This window comes from Perissodus microlepis, chromosome 9, assembly GCF_051167445.1.
Source record: "Perissodus microlepis isolate ML-2025 ecotype Zambia chromosome 9, ASM5116744v1, whole genome shotgun sequence".
In the NCBI taxonomy this organism is placed as follows: Eukaryota; Metazoa; Chordata; class Actinopteri; order Cichliformes; family Cichlidae; genus Perissodus; species Perissodus microlepis.
The window spans coordinates 20968327-20988205 of NC_140469.1; the positions used below are offsets into that span (position 1 = coordinate 20968327).

A 19879-nucleotide genomic window follows, 5' to 3' on the forward strand; every position below is an offset into this window, starting at 1 on the left:
CCTTGTTCTCGGTTTTTCTTGGAGTTTAGCTTGTTAACTGTCACCTGGGGAAAATGACTAGTGTTACAATTGTTTTTTCAGGGAAATGTGTGTCAGTTTGAAGGTCATCTGTTTGAATATAAAGGCAGGATTAATGTAATAGAGCCTGGTAGACATTTTGCTATTATTTTTATCTGCATAATGTTTGAGGCAATGACACTGATCCCACTAGGTACAGGTCCATGGGGCCATGATCGGGGGGTTCTGGTCCAGAGGACTGCACTGGTTACAAAACACATCTGCAAATTAGTCCTCTATCACTTTTCAGGTCATAATGAAAAGGGCAAAGTATAGTCTATTAACTCCATCTAGTTTTTAGTTACTAATATTGACTTTCACTTCCTTTTTAAAACTGCATAAATCTACTCCATGAAAGTACCTCTGTATGCAGCACAGGGCATATTAAAGCATAAGCAGAAGTACAGATTACATTGATATTGTTTTTTCCCCAAAGTTTCAATCGGGAAAGCCCTCCTTAGTCTCTGGTATACAAACCCAAACACGAAGCGCCACCTTGTGGGCATGATTTTGAGTTGACATATATATACATATATAATTTAAAATGAAAGCAAATTTTTATAGTCAGAGATCAAAAGGAAAGAACACATAGTGTTCATATGTGCATATGAACACATAGTGTTCATATGTGCATAATGGGAATAATCCATATATTGACTCAAACATTTATATACAATAACTTCCATTTGCAGCCACAAAGGTGGGTGTACTTAGCCTTTGCCCCACTGTTTCTTCATTTTGGCTTTTTGTGTAACTGTGACACGATGTATTGTGTGTAGTATGTCATGTCTTGCTGTTCATCTGAGGTTATACTAAAAAGTGTTATTTTTATATTATGTCATAATGTGTAAAGCCTTAGAAATGAAAGACTTCATTTCTTATGTATTTTTATCACGACTGTCTTGTTTTTTACTTTGGAGTAATCCCTCCGTTTATTTCTTGGTGTGTGCTCCATGCAGTAGTAATATCAACTTAAACTGAAAGTTTACTGAAAACGTTTTATTTTGGTTTTATTTTTTTAAGCGCTGACCGGAAGTTCCGTTTGTGACATCTGCGGTAAACGTTAGCTAACTAGCTAGCTCATAATAATAAGGTGCGAGGCAGGCAAGGGAAGATTACTGTCGCTTTTAAGGGGTTTCGGATCATTTTTAAGAACCAGAAGACAGGAAACAGGGTGGATACGGTCGCGGAGGGCGTGGACACGCGTGTCATTTCTCTTAAAGCTGCCCTTTACGTGCTGCGGAACAAGCAACAAGCAGTGCTCAGACTGAATGGCCGAGGGCTTCTCAGGTAACTAATGTGCAGTTTTAATAACAGTGACTCACAGGAACCTGAAGCAGCCTAAACCGACTCTTAAATCACTCTGAAGTACTGACTTTAGCAGCTTCGCTAACAGTTACACGCTCTCTTGCTAGTTGTGTTAGCTGGACAACCTTAAGCAGCCTAAACATAAACTTTTAGCTTACGCAGTTTTCTGTTCACTTGCTCTGGGTTGCTAATGTTAGCTTAGCATCTCCGAGTGATCGTGCAGTTCGTGAATGAGGTAACGACACGTGACAGCCGGGGAACTTTGAAAGGCAACAGCACGCCAGATGATGGTACGCGTTGCTATCCATAAAATCGAGAGCTGTCATGCTAATTTCAGACTCCATAGTTTCATTACTTGTACATATACTGACCTTAAGGTTTTAAATTGCACATAAGAACAGATCGTCCCCATATAGTTAAGGCATAGAGTCTGGGTTTACTCTACTCAACAGAACTCTTGTTTTTGGCCATTTGACATACCGAAATGTATTTTAGGGTTTCGTAAACAAAACAGTATTGCAAACCACAAAAAGTGGTCATGATAATTTTACACCTGCGGGTGCAAACATTTTTCCATATGCAGGAAAAAAAATCTGTCTATAACATTATTTGTTCATGGCAAAATGTTATTGCACTCTTTATTTGTCCTATGCAATTTAAAATGTCATCTCATAAGTAAATAGATCACAATGATCCCCGAAATTCTTGCAAAATGACAATAAATGATGTTGTCCTGCCTAGTTTAAAGTTTTAAGTGTTTTTGCTCTAAATATATTTGATGTTGCTCATAACTTGGTTCTGTTTTCTTGTTGCAGACCCACCTGACCTCAATCCAGATCGGACGCAACATCAAACGTCACATCAGCACAAACCCAGAAGAGGCCGACCCAGACACAGCAATGACAGACACCTCAGTAACAACAGTAATGAGACCTGTCATCAGTATGGACCCTTTAATCAGGGCACTAATCCCCCTTTTAGCCATAGATCAAATTATGAAGATCATCATCGTCCTCCTTATCAAGGAGGAGATGAAGGCAGAAGGCGAGGCAGAGGAAGAGGATGGAGAGAAGGGAACAGAGGAGGTTCTGTGCCATGGCGACAAAGACCTGGAGGTGATCCATACGGTGGCAGCAACAGATACATGAGTGGCGTCCATGCTTTTGCACATCCCATGGGTGGTGCTGATGGACCCAACTGGCGGCGAGGAAGTGCAAACAGGGATACGGAACAAACTAATGAGGACCAGGATGCCCAGGCTAAAAAACCAAGGAAGTTTAGTCAGGAGCAGCGAAAGGGAGAACATAATGGCAGTTGGAAGGAGAACAACACCACAGTGGAGGATCAGAGGAAGAGAGAAGACTCAGAGTCCCAACATGACAATAATCAGAGGAAACACACTGACCCAAAGCGACGGCAAGGACCAATCAAACCACCCAAACAACCATCACAAGAGGAGCCAGGCTCAGAGAAGGGAGCCAGTGGCCAAGATGACTCTGATCAGGGGCGAGCATCTCAGGATTCTACAGGCAAAGGTGGAAGAGGCTCAGGAGGGAATGCTCCCCTTCAGGCCAGAGGTGGGAGAAGAGCAAACTATCAAAACTACAAACCTGGTCAGAGGAGCTGGAACAAGATGCCAAAGAGCAAAGAGACACAGACAGGTTTGACTCTTACTTCTGTAAAATGTTGTCTGGCGATCAAATTCTCCAACTTATTTTACATTTCTATCAATGTTTTACATTTTTATATTGTTACAGTTTTGTCAGACACAAAATGTTTAATCAGAATTTATTGATTTATTATTTTTTTAGGAAACCTGGTTTCCTAACAAACTAACATAAGTTAGTTCAAATTTCCCCGTATTTTGCTGTTAAGTGTTTCATATTCACTATATTTGCAGAAAACGTTCCTTTTTGGTTGTTTTTGGAGGATTTTTTTGTTCCTTTTTAGTAGCTCTAATTCAGTTAGTTTTAATATTGGGCCTGAAACCAATGTTTAATGTTATGTTTTATTGATTATTTTGTCTGTAAAAAGGCCAGAAAATAATTAAAAATGCAAATCAAGCTCAAAAAAAGCCCAAGCCCATGTTTTATAGTGCTTACTTAGTGTAAAAATCTTAGGATGTTTGGTTGGAAGCAACCTGAATTATTGATGAGTCTGTCAGTGAACTAAAGGACATACGAGCAGAAAGTTTTGGGTAAAGCTCTGTGGGTGGAAACGAAGTATTTGTTGCCATCTTCTGAACCTCTGATCTCTTCCTCCGCAGGGTGTCTGATTGAACAGCTGTCGGAGGAGAAATACGAGTGCATGGTGTGCTGTGACGTGATCCGGGTCATGGCGCCGGTGTGGAGCTGTCAGAGCTGCTTCCACGTCTTCCACCTCAACTGCATCAAGAAATGGGCTCGATCGCCAGCCTCACAGGCAGACGGTGCGGCGTGTGAACACAGTGTTTACTCTGTGTGTGAGCATTTTAGTGTAGTCTGTGTACTCAGCATAACGAGCTCCTAACAGTGGCTGGTACTCGGTGTTCAGGGATAGTCACTGTGACGGTAACTCGTGCAGTGAAATTCCTGCTGCTTCTGCAGTGCATTGTGTTACATTGAAAACGGAGAGGCCAAGTGGATTTCTGTTATTGTTCCCATTATGAATCTGCGCTATACAATACAACACGTCACCTTCTGTCCTTCATCATAGGAAAAAAATATGGAAAAAATGTTTTAAGCTACATTTAAGGCTAAGTGATTTTTACTTTAGTGCCACAGATGACTGTACTGGGAAAGCACATCCTTCCCAGAGGGTGACCCTTTCATTCAGCGTTATGCAGAAAGGAATAATGGATGCATGTATGTTAAAGTTCAGCTTTTTTGTAACAGATTCAGCTGAAGGTTGGCGCTGTCCAGCCTGCCAGAATGTTTCAATGAAACACCCGACCTCCTACACCTGCTTCTGTGGTGAGTATTTGTTTAATTCAAGCATAGATATACATCACTGCTGAGAAATGGCGATGAACTTGCTCTCAGGTTAGACGATTTAATGAAATTGTTATCATATCCCACTGACTCCTTCCCAAAGCTTCGTTACGTTAAGTTTGCCACAGAGAGTGATGGGAAGAGTTGTTCCGTTTGTTTCATTGGCAGGTAAAGTGACAAACCCTGAGTGGCAGCGTACTGAGATTCCCCACAGCTGCGGTGACATGTGTGGGAAGAAGAGAAGTGGAGTGGACTGCAACCACCCCTGCAATATGTGAGCCTTAAAAACACAAGAAAGCTGCTTCTAGCTTCAAATTACGTTATTACAAGACTGTAGGGCTTCAGAAGTTCATCGATAACTTTTAAGAATGTATTTCTTTGTGAGGTTTGCTGTGAAACTGTTTTTATTTGATGCAATTTTTAGGTCTACTTGATGGTACGCTGTGGGAACATAAGCTGTTATATTTTAAGAGACAGATTGCATGTATGGGAGATATTTTATTTAAAGTTCACCCCAAACACTCCCTTTGTGGTCATATCTCTAAAACTACTCTTACTCGCCCCACAGACTCGTGAAGCCTTTGACAGACTGTAGTTTCTGACTGAGCTTGTTATTTCATTGCCAATAAATGTATTTTATCTGCATCTGGGGTTGGGGTCCTTGGTAGCAGATGTAAAATAAAATGGAATTCAATTGCAGACAGATTTTATAGATGACTTCAGTGGCTTCATAAACTAGTAACTCTCACTTTGCAGCCATGTTGTTAATGCTTGTGGACATTTATTTTATATATATATATCTAAATTAATGGGGACTGAGCCATATTTTTAATATGATTCATTACTTGGACTTATTAATGTATTACAAGGCTGGTAAGAATCCTGTCTTACCAGGTTTGGTTAGATACCTCGCACACCTGCTGTTCACGTTTATGCTTCAAACCCGTACGTTAATATGTTCTTTGTCTCCTCAGCTTATGCCACCCTGGACCTTGTCCTCAGTGTCCTGCCTTTGCAACGAAATCCTGCATCTGCGGGAAGACGAGGTACTCGACTTCTGATCACATGTGAATCTGACTTTTTATCCTTTTGGATTTTACTTTAAATATTTCTTAATTCTAATTAAATTATGTCTCTCAAGTCAACCAGTGCGCTGCGGTCAGGCCACTGTGCTCCAATGTGACAAAGTGTGTGGTGCTGTACTCAACTGTGCTGAACACACCTGTGTGCAGGTGTGCCACAGCGGGACCTGTCAGCCATGCCAGCTGCAAGTTCAGCAGGGTGAGTCTCACTTTGGTGCAGATGAATAGCTGAATTTAGCTTATGGAACATTTTAAATGTAATGAACTCTTTTGCTGTTTTTATGGGCAGTTTGCTTTTGTGGCGTGACCGCACGGGAAGTCCCGTGTGGCACAGATAAAGCAGGATTTGATGGTTCGGGACATTTCTCCTGTGGAAAAATATGTGGGAAGTAAGTCCAACTCTTCAGCGCTAATTCTGCCCATCTAAAGCTTTTATTTTGCTCCTATCACAGCCGCGTGTATTTAACTGCTCTTTTCAGGATGCTAAACTGTGAAGCCCACCGGTGTCAGCAGGTGTGCCATCGCGGCCCGTGCAAGCCGTGCCCGCGCTCACCAAGCCTGGTGAATACGTGTCCCTGCGGTCAGACGCCGCTGACAAAACTCCTGGAGCTGGGCTACTCTGAGCGACGGAGCTGCTCCGATCCCATCCCCTCCTGTGGGAAGACCTGCAACAAACCCCTGGCCTGCGGCTCAAGTGGTGAGAAGAAGTGCTGTTCTGTCATGTCGAAAGACTCATAGCATCAGTTAGAATTAGGAAATTATTTGAGCCTCATAAAGATTGCAAAAACAGGATCTGAAAATGTGTGACAGGTGAAGCTTTTCAACAATATGTGCTGTGGCAGGAGAAAACAAAGGTTCTTTTCTGTCATCTGTTTTAAAGTAATATTGATAAAATGGCGATGAAGCTTTTAAAATCCAGAAGAAAGCCGGAGGAAGTTCAATGAGAAAACGGCAAACATCATGTCACTAAAGCTGAATGAATTCCTTGATCTTTCCCCTGTAAAACATCTTGTTTTTTTCTTTTTATTCTCAATCTTCAACTGGCTTTTGTTTTTAAAAGAAAGCAACTGCTTTCTTCTCTGTGGCCTGTTGTGGTTGTGCAAACAGGATGTACATCATGTTAGGCCTGTTTTGTTCTTGCAGCCTGACGTGAGATAATGAACTTGTGTTATTTCAGACATCATCCATCTGTGCGAGAAGCTGTGCCACGAGGGCAGCTGTGGGCCCTGCTCTCTGACCTCAACTATCAGGTGCAGATGTGGCTCCAAGACTAAGGTTTGCAGAAATATCAGCAGCTGTGTTTTTTCTCAGTCCCATATTTTTTTTTTTTGTTTTGAAGACACTGAAGATTTGAAAGATTTCTCCTTTATTTTCCAGGAGGTCCCATGTGAGAAAATCCAAAAAGAAGGTGAGGTTTTAATAAATATGAGTATAGCCCACCCTGAGCTGCCGTCCTGTGTTTAAATCCTGACTTTTGTCTCTCCAGAGGAGCTCGTCTTCACTTGCGAGAAGCGCTGCAACAAGAAGCGCTCCTGTGGCCGACACAAGTGTGGGGAGCTTTGTTGTGTGGTGAGTGTTCATTGAATTTGGGTCAGTGTTTTTGACTTTATGCTCTCTGTTCTCACACACACATACATTTTTTTTTCTCTTTCCCTGACTGGTTCTGACCCCAACATTTTTGTCTCACCCGAACCAACTAACCATTGTTATTGTCCAGAAGAAAGTGTGTGTTAAACATAATAGCTGTTATCTCAATGAAATGCAACCATGTGACACACATGGCTGGTTTAAGTGAGATGGTCAGTGAATCTCGTCCTAAGTCAGTGCCGCACCCATTCAGCTCTCCTTACATCACTAACAGAGGTGTGTATGTGACACTGAATCATTGTAAACCAGCAGGATTATGTGACAGGTGCAGCAGGGATGTTACGGATATGTTAGTCTGACTTTGTGCCATCTGTAGAAACAAGGTTTATCTCAGCGGTGGGCAAACCATACCACCAGAAGAGTTATTTTTAAATAGCTGTAGACCCAAAGAGACCTGCATGGAGCATATTTTGCTTTAAAGTGAGTACTTACCTAACCAACCTATTTGTAATGTTTGGTCTGTTCAACTTAATGGTTTTACCTGCTATAACAACCAGCCCAACCCAACTTTGGGATAAAGAGTATGTCTTCTCTTATCTTCTATATTGTTATTGCTGTGTTGCCTTAATTAAGTATAAATTAGCCAATCAACATTATTAGTAATTGTAATGTTTTTTTGTTTTGTTTTTTTACCACATGTGAACAGCGGTGTGGCCCCACTTATATCTGAAGTGGGCTGGACCAATGAAACCTCCTTTTTGTCAGTGTAAAGAACTTTAACGACAAATTTAATCCCTGAGATATTTTTAATATCAGAAAAAGAAGCCCAATTTCAAAACTGCAAATGGTGCCAAGCGGGCCATGTTTTAATCTTAGGCAGGCAGATTCTGACTCCCGGGTCCTAATGTTTGACACTCATGCCCTAGGGAGTCATTAAATGCATATTAATTTCACACTGACTGCAATCGTCAGCTGATAGCAGCCAGTCTGTATTTGATTTATGCATAATTTAGCTTTTTAGTTAACAATTCTTAATTAGATTGAGGGTCTGGCAAAGGGAAAGCCGGCAGGACACGTCTAAAAACATCTCGACACACTCGCTGCCTTCATACAGTCACGGCAAGCACTACAGGAATGACTTGCAGTGTAATTGTCCAACAACATCCAGCTGACAGACGAGCAGTGAGGAGAAACAGCCAGAACAAACAGTAATAAAGGAAATGGGTGGACATTAGTAAGAAGGAAAGAATAGTGAGGATATATTACTGGGTTGGGATATGACTGAATTTGAAAGCTGACTTGCTTTGTAGCTCTCAATTACTTTGCATCATGCGGAGGTTTAAATTTCAGCTTGCAGCAGCCTTCTGATAAGAGTGTTTTTTGAAGCGCGTGAGGTGATGTTAATGTTTTTGTCCGTGTGTTTTCAGAGCGTGGAGCACAAGTGCTCCATGATCTGCGGCTACAAGCTCAACTGTGGCCTCCACCGCTGCCAGGAGCCTTGTCACCGTGGAAACTGTGAACCCTGCTGGCAGTCCAGTGAGTATCGAGTTCATGAGCCAAGTCTCTGAAGTACCACACATTTATTCTGTCTCACTAATTTGAAGCTTTAGCTGTATTTTGCTTGGCGTTAAGATGCCACAAGTGTGTCACGAGTCCCACTGGGTTTTTAGGTTTTGATGAGCTGACGTGTCACTGCGGGTCCACTGTGCTGTATCCACCCATCCCCTGTGGAACGAAACCACCCGAGTGCAAAAACGTGTGCACGAGAAGACACGAGTGTGACCACCCAGGTGGGATTTAGCTGTAGCTCCTTACACCAGGGTTATTGTAGTTTGTGTACTTCCCAGTTAGATTTGAAAATGTTCAGTTTTAGTTCAGTTTTCTTTAGTTTCAGTGACTCAGTCTCAGTAAACATGGCCATCAAAGACTCATTCGTATGTTTTAGATAGTTTTAGTTTAGATAACCTCGGTTCACACAGCAGCTGTATCGAATAACTGTTAATATGCTCCTGACATTTGCCTCTGATTTAGTGTTTCACAACTGCCACAGTGAGGAGAAATGTCCTCCCTGCACTTACCTCACGCAGAAATGGTGCATGGGAAAGCACGAGGTAATGTTCCCTGAGCCCACTGATGGCACGACTTGTTTCCTGTTTTTGTTCTCGCAACTGAAACGACACCCTTTTCTCTGACTCACAGCAACGCAGCAACATCCCGTGTCATCTCCAAGACATTTCTTGTGGCCTGATGTGTAATAAAATGCTGCCCTGCGAGACGCACCGCTGCAAACGCATCTGTCACCGGGGAGAGTGCCTGCCAGAAGGCGGCTGCCAGCAGCCCTGCACGCTGCCTCGTCCAGACTGCGGCCACCCGTGCGCTGCTCCCTGTCATAAAGGCAGCAGCTGCCCACGCACCACCTGCACTGCCAAGGTACAGAGCAGTGCCACTGAGAACAGCTGGACTTCCAGTGGCTCAAAAACAGGTTACAGAGTTTGTACAGATGTTCTCTTTCACATCAGGGCTTGGGGGTTTCAGCACATTTTCCCACCATCAAAAGTTCCTCCTCTCTCTAATAACTTATTTCCCTCATGCAAATGTTTAGTGAATAAATTCAGTGTCACTTCTGCTCAATAGTCCAGCTGTGAACCCGCTGTTTTTGCATGAAGGCTGAGGACATGTGGCGCGGTGCTGTGTAACTGTCATAAATGGTTAACTTGGAAGAAATAATAACACATCAGTGGCAGGCTTCAGACTCCAGAGGGAGGCCATTCACAGCTGCACGAATTCTTCGTGTGAACTGACCTGACCTTTTTTAATTTGCGTATTTGTGCTCTTACAGAAACACTTCTTCTCCAGGGAGGAGAAATCTAATCCTTTGTGTCGTTCGCAGGTTGCGGTACAGTGTGAGTGCGGTCATAGAAAGGAAACCGTGGCCTGTGCAGAAGCAGCCAATTCATACCAGAGGTCAGCTCTGCTCTCAGTGTGTTCACCTTTTTTGTGTGTTTTATTCTAGACCTCGTTTGGCATTTCTCTTTTTGGCGACATATATATTCTGTTATAGCTGTGAAAAAAACCCTCAGTCTTCAGGCTCCTGTAAAAGCTCAGATTCAAGGAGTTCAGTGTTTTTGAGGAGCAGCCAATCAGAAGAAAGCTGGCTTAAAGTCAGAGGAGTGTTAAAGAGCTCGTTTCAGACAGTGGATGAGCTGAAGGGCACCACCATGGCCCATTTTAATAATAAGTAAAGATTATATTAGACTGTGAATCATGCAAAGCTACTAATGTAGCATCTAGGAATAAAATTAGAATTTGAAACGAGCAACATTATCCGATATTTTTGGTTTTGTTGTGCAGGTATGCTGCCATTGCAATGGCCAGTAAGCTTTCGGACATGCAGCTCGGTGACTCCATGGATATCGGCCCGCTGATCTCTAAGAAAGAGCTGAAACAGACGAGGTAGAGTGGTGCAGGGAATTATTGATTTAAAGCTCGAACCAGAGGTGTCAAACTCAAGATGTGAAACATTTGCTGAACAGGATGTTCGAGCTTAATTATTTCAAGATTATTTGAACAACAGGCGAGTCCTTATGTGTGATGGCCAAGATGCAGCTCTTGTTTGAAAGTAATTATGTAAATAATTTCCTGGAGAGGGCCAGATTTTGTTCTTTAATCCATTCAGAGGATTACTTTGAACTGCAGCTGAGGTGTGAAAAGCACTCATCCTAGAAATGTGATGCTTTCTCAGGCTCGAGTGCGATCAAGAGTGCGCCACTTTGGAGAGGAACAGGCGCTTGGCGGAGGCGTTGCAGATCGACTCGTCTTCTGACCCCTTCAACGTTCGCTCCACCTCTGCGTACAGCGACAGCCTCAAAGAGGACGCCAGGTCTGATATCTGTTTTACTCCATGGTGACGGATATGTGACGCCATGTTTGGGTTAATCTTCAAACTCAGAGGGACCGCTGCACTGAAACTGCAACTCTGCTCTGCTTGCGTTTCAGAAAAGACCTGAAGTTTGTCACAGAGGTGGAAGAGGAGATCAAGAATCTTGTAGAGCTTGCTAATAAGGTACGATCTCTATTTGAGTCTCCTTTTCCTGTTTAGGGGTGAGGTGTTATTTAAGAGCTCTAATGTGATGTAATGCTCCATCTGGTGGAGAATCTGGGAGACTACCGTAGTCCCAAGTTTTTTTTAGTGGTGAAGCATTTTACTGAGTCACTCGCATTAGTCAGTATATTTGCATTCAAGTCAGTGCAGCATTTGTACATAATTACCCCATAAAACATTTTGTTTTAAACTGAACTTTAACCGTAATTTTTTACATTTTTGAAACTTTAATGATCATTAATAATGAGAAGAATTATTTTCTTTTAATATATCATGTTCTTTCTAGTTAATTAATGTAATTTTCTCCGTTTAGCCACGATTTCTTTATATTTTTGTTGTTTACTGCTAAGGGATATAATTAGTAAAACAGCTGGGCTTTAAGCTTAATGTGAGAAATACCTTATTTATCCCAAACTTTGGTAAAAAGCTGTTAGAGCAGCCAAAACATTAAACACAGCCTCTAGCTTAAGTAAAGTGGAGTACATGAATAAAATAAAATGGCATGATGTAACAAAATACCTCAATGTACAAACTACAGAGAAGAGAGGAGATAAATTTAAGAAAAGGGAAAAGATAATATGTAATTTAAAAATATAAGCTTTAATTTGATAAGGTAAAATGTATAAAATAGAGTAAAACACTGTATAATGCATATAGAGCACTTAATAAGTAAACCTTTAATGAAGGTTAAACATAAAAACATAATAATAATAAAATAAATAAATAAATGGATTAAGTACAATAAGTCTAAAAATAATAGATGATGATTTAAAATAAACATGTAAATAAAATGCAAGAAAAGGTCAAAATTAGGAAGAATCTCAATAAAATTCAGTGACATGCTATATAAAAAGTTTCATAAAATACAGTAGGGGGCTTAGTGTTAAAAAATTAAAAGAAAATGAAGGTTTAAAAAGTAAAACTATTAAAATACAATAATGTGTTATGTTTAAAGTGGCTCTGTTGAGCACACAAGCTCGGTATTGTTGCATGCCATTTGAAGCGGAAAGTCTGGATTTTTATGGAATGGCTCCTCAAGTCGGATTTCCAACTCAGGAAGTTGGAGAACCCCCACCAACCCCGACTTCACAATCCAAGATGGCAGCAGTGTGTGTGAATATCAGTAAAAGTGTAAAACCTAGGAGGCAGTAGTAGGTAATGTGTACTATCACAGTGTTTGTGTATTTGTGACTTGCTAAATAAGCTGAGCACTGAGCGCGCTCCATCCAGAGCTGCAGCCGGTGTTTAAACGGCTTTATCACGAGTGATGGATGAATGGCTCTGGTTTGTTAAGGAGCAAAACAAAAAACTTTTATTTATTACAAATGATTGATTATTACTTTTACAGCTTATTTAGCTTCAATATTTTGTGGCCCAGTTGTTGTATTTTCAGCTCTTTTGTCACAGTTTCCAAGCTCAAATAAGCGAGTAGGAGACTTCTCGGGCAGGTGGAAATGTCTCCACGTATTTATTTATTTCTTCCAGTCCTCTGTGATTCACTGAGGCTCTCTGAGAGACCGACATTACTGCTTTGATTTCTTTTCCAAATGTAAGGACTTGTTTATTACTTAGCTGAGCCTCTTTTTGGAACGACGGGTCATGAATGAAACCTTTTTCTGCCCGGGAGTCAGCTTAGTGAAATGTTTTATCTTATTTTCTCAAGGCATGCTGTGCTGACTTCACTGATTTCATTTTTTGGGCTCTTTCTTCCCTAAAAAACGAGTTATTAAATCTACTTCTCTGCTTAAATTTTGCTAAAATCCCCTCCAACAGCCCTCTGGCAAAGTAAGCGATTCAGTTTTGTACCAGCTGTTGTTCTCTTTTACTCTGAAAAGTCAGGTCAAATGTGCCTACTGACCCCGTCTATAGAAAATAGGCCACGCGTGCACTACTAGCTCAAAAGTACATGGACGCTTCAACTCGTATGTATAGACATTAATCTGCTGCTGTAACAGCCTCCACTGTTCTCCCTAAACCTTTCACATGATTTTTTTGGGACCTGCCTGCAGGGATTTGCTCCCATTCAGCCACAGAAACATCAGATAGGGCGGCACAGATGTTGACAGACATGAACTGGATCACGGGCCAGTTGATCCCAAAGGTTTTGGATCTAAGCCCCCCACCAAATTTAAAACAAAACAAACACATTTCTTTATGGACGTGACTTTTGGGCGCAGGTGCAACGGTCACGTTGAACCAGGAAAAGGCTGAAGGATCCCAAACAGTGAGGACAAGGCTGAAAGTATTTATGAAAGTGATAGATTTGTATCACTTCATGCCAGAGGTCAGCTCACAAAACGTGATTTGTACTCACATTTGTAGTTTGGAGCAAAGTTATTATAGTAAAGTTATATTAAAACAAAATAAAAAGTTTGGTGTCCTAAAATCAATCAGCAAATAAAATAAAAAGTAGAGTGTTTGCTAAAAAAATAAAATAACAATGAGATAATATTTGAAAAAGCGATTTTTAAAAAAGCAAAACAAGTATTTGTATTTTGTTTTATTTATTTATTTATTTATTTATTTATACAAAAACAGACATTAAAATTTAGCATTGTTTTTAAGATGCATTATATCAACACCAGTGTTGGTCAAGTTACTTGAAAAAAGTAATCAGTAACTAATTACTGATTACTTCCCCAAAAAAGTAATCCCGTTACTTTACTGATTACTTATTTTCAAAAGTAATTAATTACTTAGTTACTTAGTTACTTTTTAAAAACACGATTTACAACCTAAATAGGTGATAAAGTGATAGATCTTTCAGCCCAATTCTACTTTTTCTACAATCCATCATACAAAATGTAATCAAATGGAAAAGTCTCTTTTTAAAACTTGTTTTATTAGTTTTAATCTTTTAACTTTATGCATCAAGCAAAAATTTAATTATATGCAACATTCTCTGACTGGAAGAAATTTGTTTAATATTTAAACCTATTTTCTGCACATTCCAGCACATAAAATATATATTTTTTTGTGTTTACACTCACTCTTTCAAATAGATGCAAGTAAAACACAGCAGAAAATAAATAAAGTCAAAGACTAGCGGTCCTTTTGCTCTATTTTCACCTGTAAAGCAGGAGTTGGGTAGGCGGAGGTTTACCCTGGTGCAGGTGTGTTGCAGCGGTCAGTGGAAGAACAGAGTTTCTCTGTGAATTTCCCATTACGTGGTAGCGTACTCGGTGCTTGCTCGGAAGTTTAGGGGTTTTTTTTCGCTGTAAAAATAAGTTTTCTTCCCACGCACAACAGATGCTAATGTTTTTGTCACTTTTTATGGAATCAAAATCAAAGTAAGGTCAGTACTTCCACGCTTTAAACGCTGCACGCTCATACTCTCTCCCGCACTTGATATACTATCCATTGTTGATCTGCACACAGCTGTTGTCACGAACGTCGCACTTGCTTACGTCACTGTCATGAGACATTCTCGCAAAAAAAAATCACGGTTTTAGTAACGCAGTAACGCAGCGTTCCTACGGGAAAGTAACAGTAATCTAATTACCGTTTTTGCAATAGTAATCCCTTACTTTACTCGTTACTTGAAAAAAGTAATCGGATTAAGTAATGCGTTACAAGTAACGCGTTACTGCCCATCTCTGATCAACACAAATATAAAAAACAGAAATAAAACAGAAAACGGCATGTACAGTAAAATGGAAACATTGAAGGATGATGATGACAGTAATAAGACCCATTCCAATGATCAGATGTGTTTTTATTCCCGGTGGCAAAGTGTTTCAAATTTGTGGACCTTTAATTTTAAAAGAGGACCGACTAAATGTTGTTTTACATTTGGTAACATACAATCTCATTAAATGCTCCCCTTGTGGTTGCAGCTTTACCTGCTAGAGTGACTGAATTGGGGCCATTTAAAAGCCAAGAAAACGTGAAAAATCCAAGCGCAGGATGTTTCGCAGCTGGACAGATGTGTTAATGATGTGTTACCCTGTTAGCGAAGGTGCTCCACTGCCTGTCCGGTAAGCGGTGCAGAGAGTAGTGGGGGTTATCGATGATAGATGACGGTTTGTTCAGCGACATCCTCGCCACCACGGCTTCAACAGCTTGCAGCCAATCACAGAGCCAGCCTTCCCAATCAGTTTATTCAGTCTGCTCGTGTCATCAGCAGACCACAGCAAAGTACGCTGAGCTCACCACAATCGTTATGAAATGGAGCCTGTTAATCCCCTTCTTGTATACAGCCTGTGCAGGAAATGTCCTTAACTAAACACAACCAGCCCGAGGAGACTGTGGTGCATGTGAACATCATGTTTATTGAGACTAGTGTGTCTGTGGGACTGTGAGTCAGCTGCCTTCACTGTGTCTGGACTCTTATACCTGAAGCACGTGCATTTTGCTCCTGAAACACAGACTCCCTGCTTATTAATTCTCAGTTTTGTACATGTAGTACACTGAAACATGCAGGCATCTCTCTGTTCATAAATGCATACTTTCATAGCAGTGTTTGGTATGCACTATAGGTGAAAATATTGGGGGGAATTTTCCACAGTCGTTAAAACACAGATTGAGCCGACCGGATGAGCCTGAGAGAGCCTGCTCCAAAAGCACCGTCACCCCTGGATTTCAAAGAAAAGTGTGGAGCATTTAAAAGACCCTGATCACATGATCAGACCAGGCTATTATAGACTGTTATTATAAGGTCACAGCGGGTCCATTATGTAGCTAGTCGTGTAGGGCTTTATATGCAATTAATAAAATCACATGATTTGAGAGGCTGACTGCTGTGGTAAGGTCTCAGCAGGTCATCAGCTGGCACTGAGGTTAGAACAGGCAGGAAATGGAGGGTGGAGAAAAGCGGTGGAGGTGGTGGAAACGCACTTGAGACAAAAGGCACTGGTGGCCACCGTGGTGATGGGTACACAAGGTCTGGGCTTGTTCCCAAAGAGCCAGGTCTGCTCAGAAAGGTCCAATGCAACAGAGCCATGGAAAAAAGTCCAAGCAGGTGTGGAGGTGGAGAACGTGAGCAGTGGTGGAGCTCTGATAGCAAGGAGCATGGACAAGATGGGAGGGGACCCTCCAGCGCAGGGTCACCTGGGCACACTTCCTGTCCAACTTGGCTCTGGACAAGTTTCCATCTTCTCTGCAGCTGCCCAAAGGTTCTGACAGACAGCCGCTATCTGTGGCATTACGACCAGGTGCTGAAGGCGGTGGCTAAGAGTTTTAGCTTCAGCCATCAGCAAACACCATCATGCTTTAAAGAATCCTTTGTGAAACCTGTTGTTTTCCTGTTTCTTTACCGCTTAAATGGTACATGGCCTGTATTTGTATAGCGCTTTACTCAGTCCCTATGGACCCCAAAGCGCTTTACACTACATTAACTCATTCACCCATTCATTCACACACTGGTGATGGTAAGCTACATTGTAGCCACAGCTGCCCTGGGGCGCACTGACAGAGGCGAGGCTGCCGGACACTGGCGCCACCGGGCCCTCTGACCACCACCAGTAGGCAAACATGGGGTTAGTATCTTGCCCAAGGATATTTGGCATGCAGCCAGGAAGCAGCCTGGGATCAAACCACCGACCTTCTGATTAGTGGCTGACCTGCTCTGCCACCTGAACTACAGCCACCCCTTACACGCTTAACTACAGCCACCCCTTACACGCTTAACTACAGCCACCCCTTACACGCTTAACTACTCACACTCGCTCTCTCTGTTTTCTCGGCACTCTTCACATAAAGCCGTCTTCAGCAGACAGTTCCGCTTCTTCACCTGTTTTCAACACATGATTTCCACTACACGGCATTTTCCCAGGAAATGTAACTTTTTCTAGTCTCACAATAAATGTTTGATTTTTTGCAGTGTTTCCTAAATGAATGAAAGAAAGAATCTTCGAAATGTGAGATTTTAAAAATTCAAATGCTGCTCAGAAATAATACCAAATAATACCAAGGTTCTTAGCAGGAGATATATTTCTTTAATTAACAGGGATAGCGCCTGTTAATGGACATCAGAATACCAAAACTATAAGATGTGAACGGGCCAGACTGAAGCAAAACTGCTCCCAGCCCAGGTCACATCAGACTTTACAGTGAACAAATATGTACAGGAACACAACAAAAACATCACACAGAAGTGAGTTATAAGTGGTCACAGACCTGCTCTTTACTGCTATTGGTAATAATGACGGTGAGGGGTCGATATAAGGACTAACATACACAGACATACCACTAAAAATAAACCCCAAAACTAAATTAAGCACCAGATTAGACTTTTCTTTGTTTGCCTCGTTTCTGTCTTGTGACACTTAAAATAAAGCAGTGTTATTTAAGGCCTGAAGAAGAGATAAACCAAAACAACAATCAAAGAAAGTCTGGTAAAATAAAAAAAATCTGTATTTGTGATTCTTCCCTGTCATCTTGTGACTGCAGACTTGAGCTGCGACCTTTTAGAGGTGCCCGACATCACCACGAATGCGGCTTTGTAGCTGAAATGCAACTAAACATGCGAAAAGCGAGCATGACCGTAGCCTTATGAAGCATCCATTTCTGCAGGGAAAGCAGTCGAAGAGGAGCCACTGTTTCCCGCCGATGAACCGAGAGCATCGGAAGGTCATCCACGAGCTGGCCGAGGTCTACGGCGTGGAGAGCGTGAGCTACGATAACGAGCCCAAACGCAACGTGGTCATCACGGCTCACAAGTGAGAGCGCGACTAAATATATGAGCGCCGTTATCATAGATGAGAAATACGGTAATCGTGAAGTCGAGGATGTGCCTGTGTATCTTTTGTTTTGTTTTTCTCACCCAGGGGGAAGTCGGCCTGCCCGAACTCAACCCTGACTTCACTGATAGAGCGAGAGACAGCTGCGCGGGCTCCTCCTCCCATCGCTCATATCAAACAGCACAGCAGCAAGTAAGTATTAATCTGTGGTTAGAGAGACGCTTCTATACGACTCCAAAAATGTCCTTAAACAACACTCGGAGACAGACTGACTGTCTTACTTTCATGCTGCTGTTTGTTAGTGTCTTTCTCTGCCTGCTTGTGATTCTTCTTTTTGTGTTTTCTCATCAATTAATCTCCTGCCAGGTCTGCCGGTGGAAGCACCTGGTCGAAGATGGTTAAAGAAGAGCCCGCGATCGATTATTTTGACGTCCAAGACTGAAAGTAAAAACAAATCTTCTGCCAAAAAGTCCAAAACTCGTTTCATTTGCATTCATCTGAGACCAATAATCATAATTTCTCTGGCTTCTTGTTGATAAAAAAATAAATGTGTTTGGAAATATTTCAAAGCTGCAATGGTCTCTGGGGAACTCTCACTCTTGTTATATGAGGGAGGATGAATTGAGCCCTTGAATTTTGACATTAAAGTCCATGAAGACTTTCCCTGTTTGAAAAGCTCCTGTGTGTTTTCTTTGCCTCCCTGGTATGCGTTTTAATAAAAAGCGAATTCTTCCCTATTTAATGGGTGCAGATGTTGATATGAAATTTAATACATCGGCTCCAGAATATCTCAGATGTCCACATTAGGTGCTCTATCGCTTACTCAGGGTTAAGTCTGTATGGCAGGGATGTGTTGTTGTTCTTTCTGCAAGGCTTCAGGAGGCCGGGTGGGTAAGAGTCAGTGGGCTGCATTGCATAAAGAAAGCTTTGCTCCAAACACAACTATGACCCAGATGTGGCGCTGCACTTTGTGAAAACTCTTCCTGGGTAAAACGTGAAGGCACTATGAGATCAAGCTGATGCAGCAGGATGTGTGTCGGCCCGGATGAGAGCGTAGATCCTGTTCTCCAGCTAATGGACTGTTTCACCCACTCCTGCGGCCTGTGAGGTTAGGATGCTGAGTCAGGCAGACTCCAGCACTGAGTGGACACTACAGGATGGACAGCTACTCGCACACTCTGTGTTTGCCAACTTAAAGGTTCTCATTGATTAAGGCCTCTCCTCTCTATAGGTACATGCTAAATTTCAGGATACTAACCAGCTTTCTGTACAGATGTTCTCATTTTATTTTATCACCTTTAAGCAGGAAGTCCCACTGAGGTCAAATCTCTTCCACAGTGGAGACGTGGCAGCTGCATAAATAAACACAACATGATGGATAACATGACAACTCACATTTTCTCCATAACTACATTTGTTTAAATTCAATAATATCTTTTTTATTGTAAGGGCTTTTTAAGATTTTTTGCATCGATGACATTTGGAGAATACACATTTAGGTGTTTATTTCTACACATGTTGTCAAATTGGTGCATAAACCATGACTTTTAACACATTTAGAAATGAAGGAAGCTCACGAGATGAAAAAATGTTCCTTTAATGTTAGTAAGCAAGTGGGAGAAGATTTGTTGCTGTTGTTTATAATTTATACTCTAGTTTTTTGTAAATTTATGCTTATCCAACAAGTTGTTTTTGTCCCTTTTTTGTCAGTTTCAAGTTATCTTCTCAGTGTTTTAAATTTGTCTCAGACCAACCCCGAGTTAGCGTTATTAAGTTTTGAGAAAATGACCTGAAATTTTGAGTTGCAGATGTCAAAATAAATAAATAACCCCAGTGCGTAATATTAATGTACAATGGTATATTTACTGATGAGAGATTTTTAATGAAGTGGTCAGAGCAAGACTGTCCTGGGTTTGAATCCACCGCCTGGCTCTGTGCAGTCCAGCTTCCTCCCACAGTCCAGAAACATCCATGTTTCATTAACTGGACCTAACTGGTTTGAAATTGGCCAATGGGTGATAACGGGTAATTTATGTGTTAATTTTACTACTCTGAGTCAAATTAGCACTCATTCACTGACAAAATTCAACATTT

General features: G+C 41.5%; 1 protein-coding gene across 2 annotated transcripts; it reads left to right on the forward strand.

Annotated features, from left to right (window-relative positions):
* Positions 1–1092: 1092 nt before the first annotated feature.
* On the forward strand, positions 1093–18522 carry nfx1 (nuclear transcription factor, X-box binding 1). Of its 2 annotated transcripts, XM_084939574.1 has the most exons (23): positions 1093–1347; positions 2181–3026; positions 3632–3793; positions 4239–4316; positions 4503–4608; positions 5309–5380; positions 5476–5615; positions 5706–5805; positions 5896–6113; positions 6594–6691; positions 6794–6824; positions 6903–6985; positions 8431–8539; positions 8674–8793; positions 9035–9114; positions 9203–9433; positions 9894–9967; positions 10355–10456; positions 10746–10883; positions 11000–11066; positions 17619–17764; positions 17873–17977; positions 18152–18522. In XM_084939574.1, exons 1-23 carry the CDS (start codon positions 1329–1331, stop codon positions 18225–18227), a joined length of 3201 nt encoding a protein of 1066 aa, XP_084795700.1. In that variant the 5' UTR covers positions 1093–1328; the 3' UTR covers positions 18228–18522. The 2 variants fall into 2 exon arrangements, with proteins under 2 accessions (XP_084795700.1, XP_084795701.1); XM_084939575.1 differs by lacking the exons at positions 17619–17764; positions 17873–17977; positions 18152–18522 and adding an exon at positions 17496–17609.
* Positions 18523–19879: the final 1357 nt, after the last annotated feature.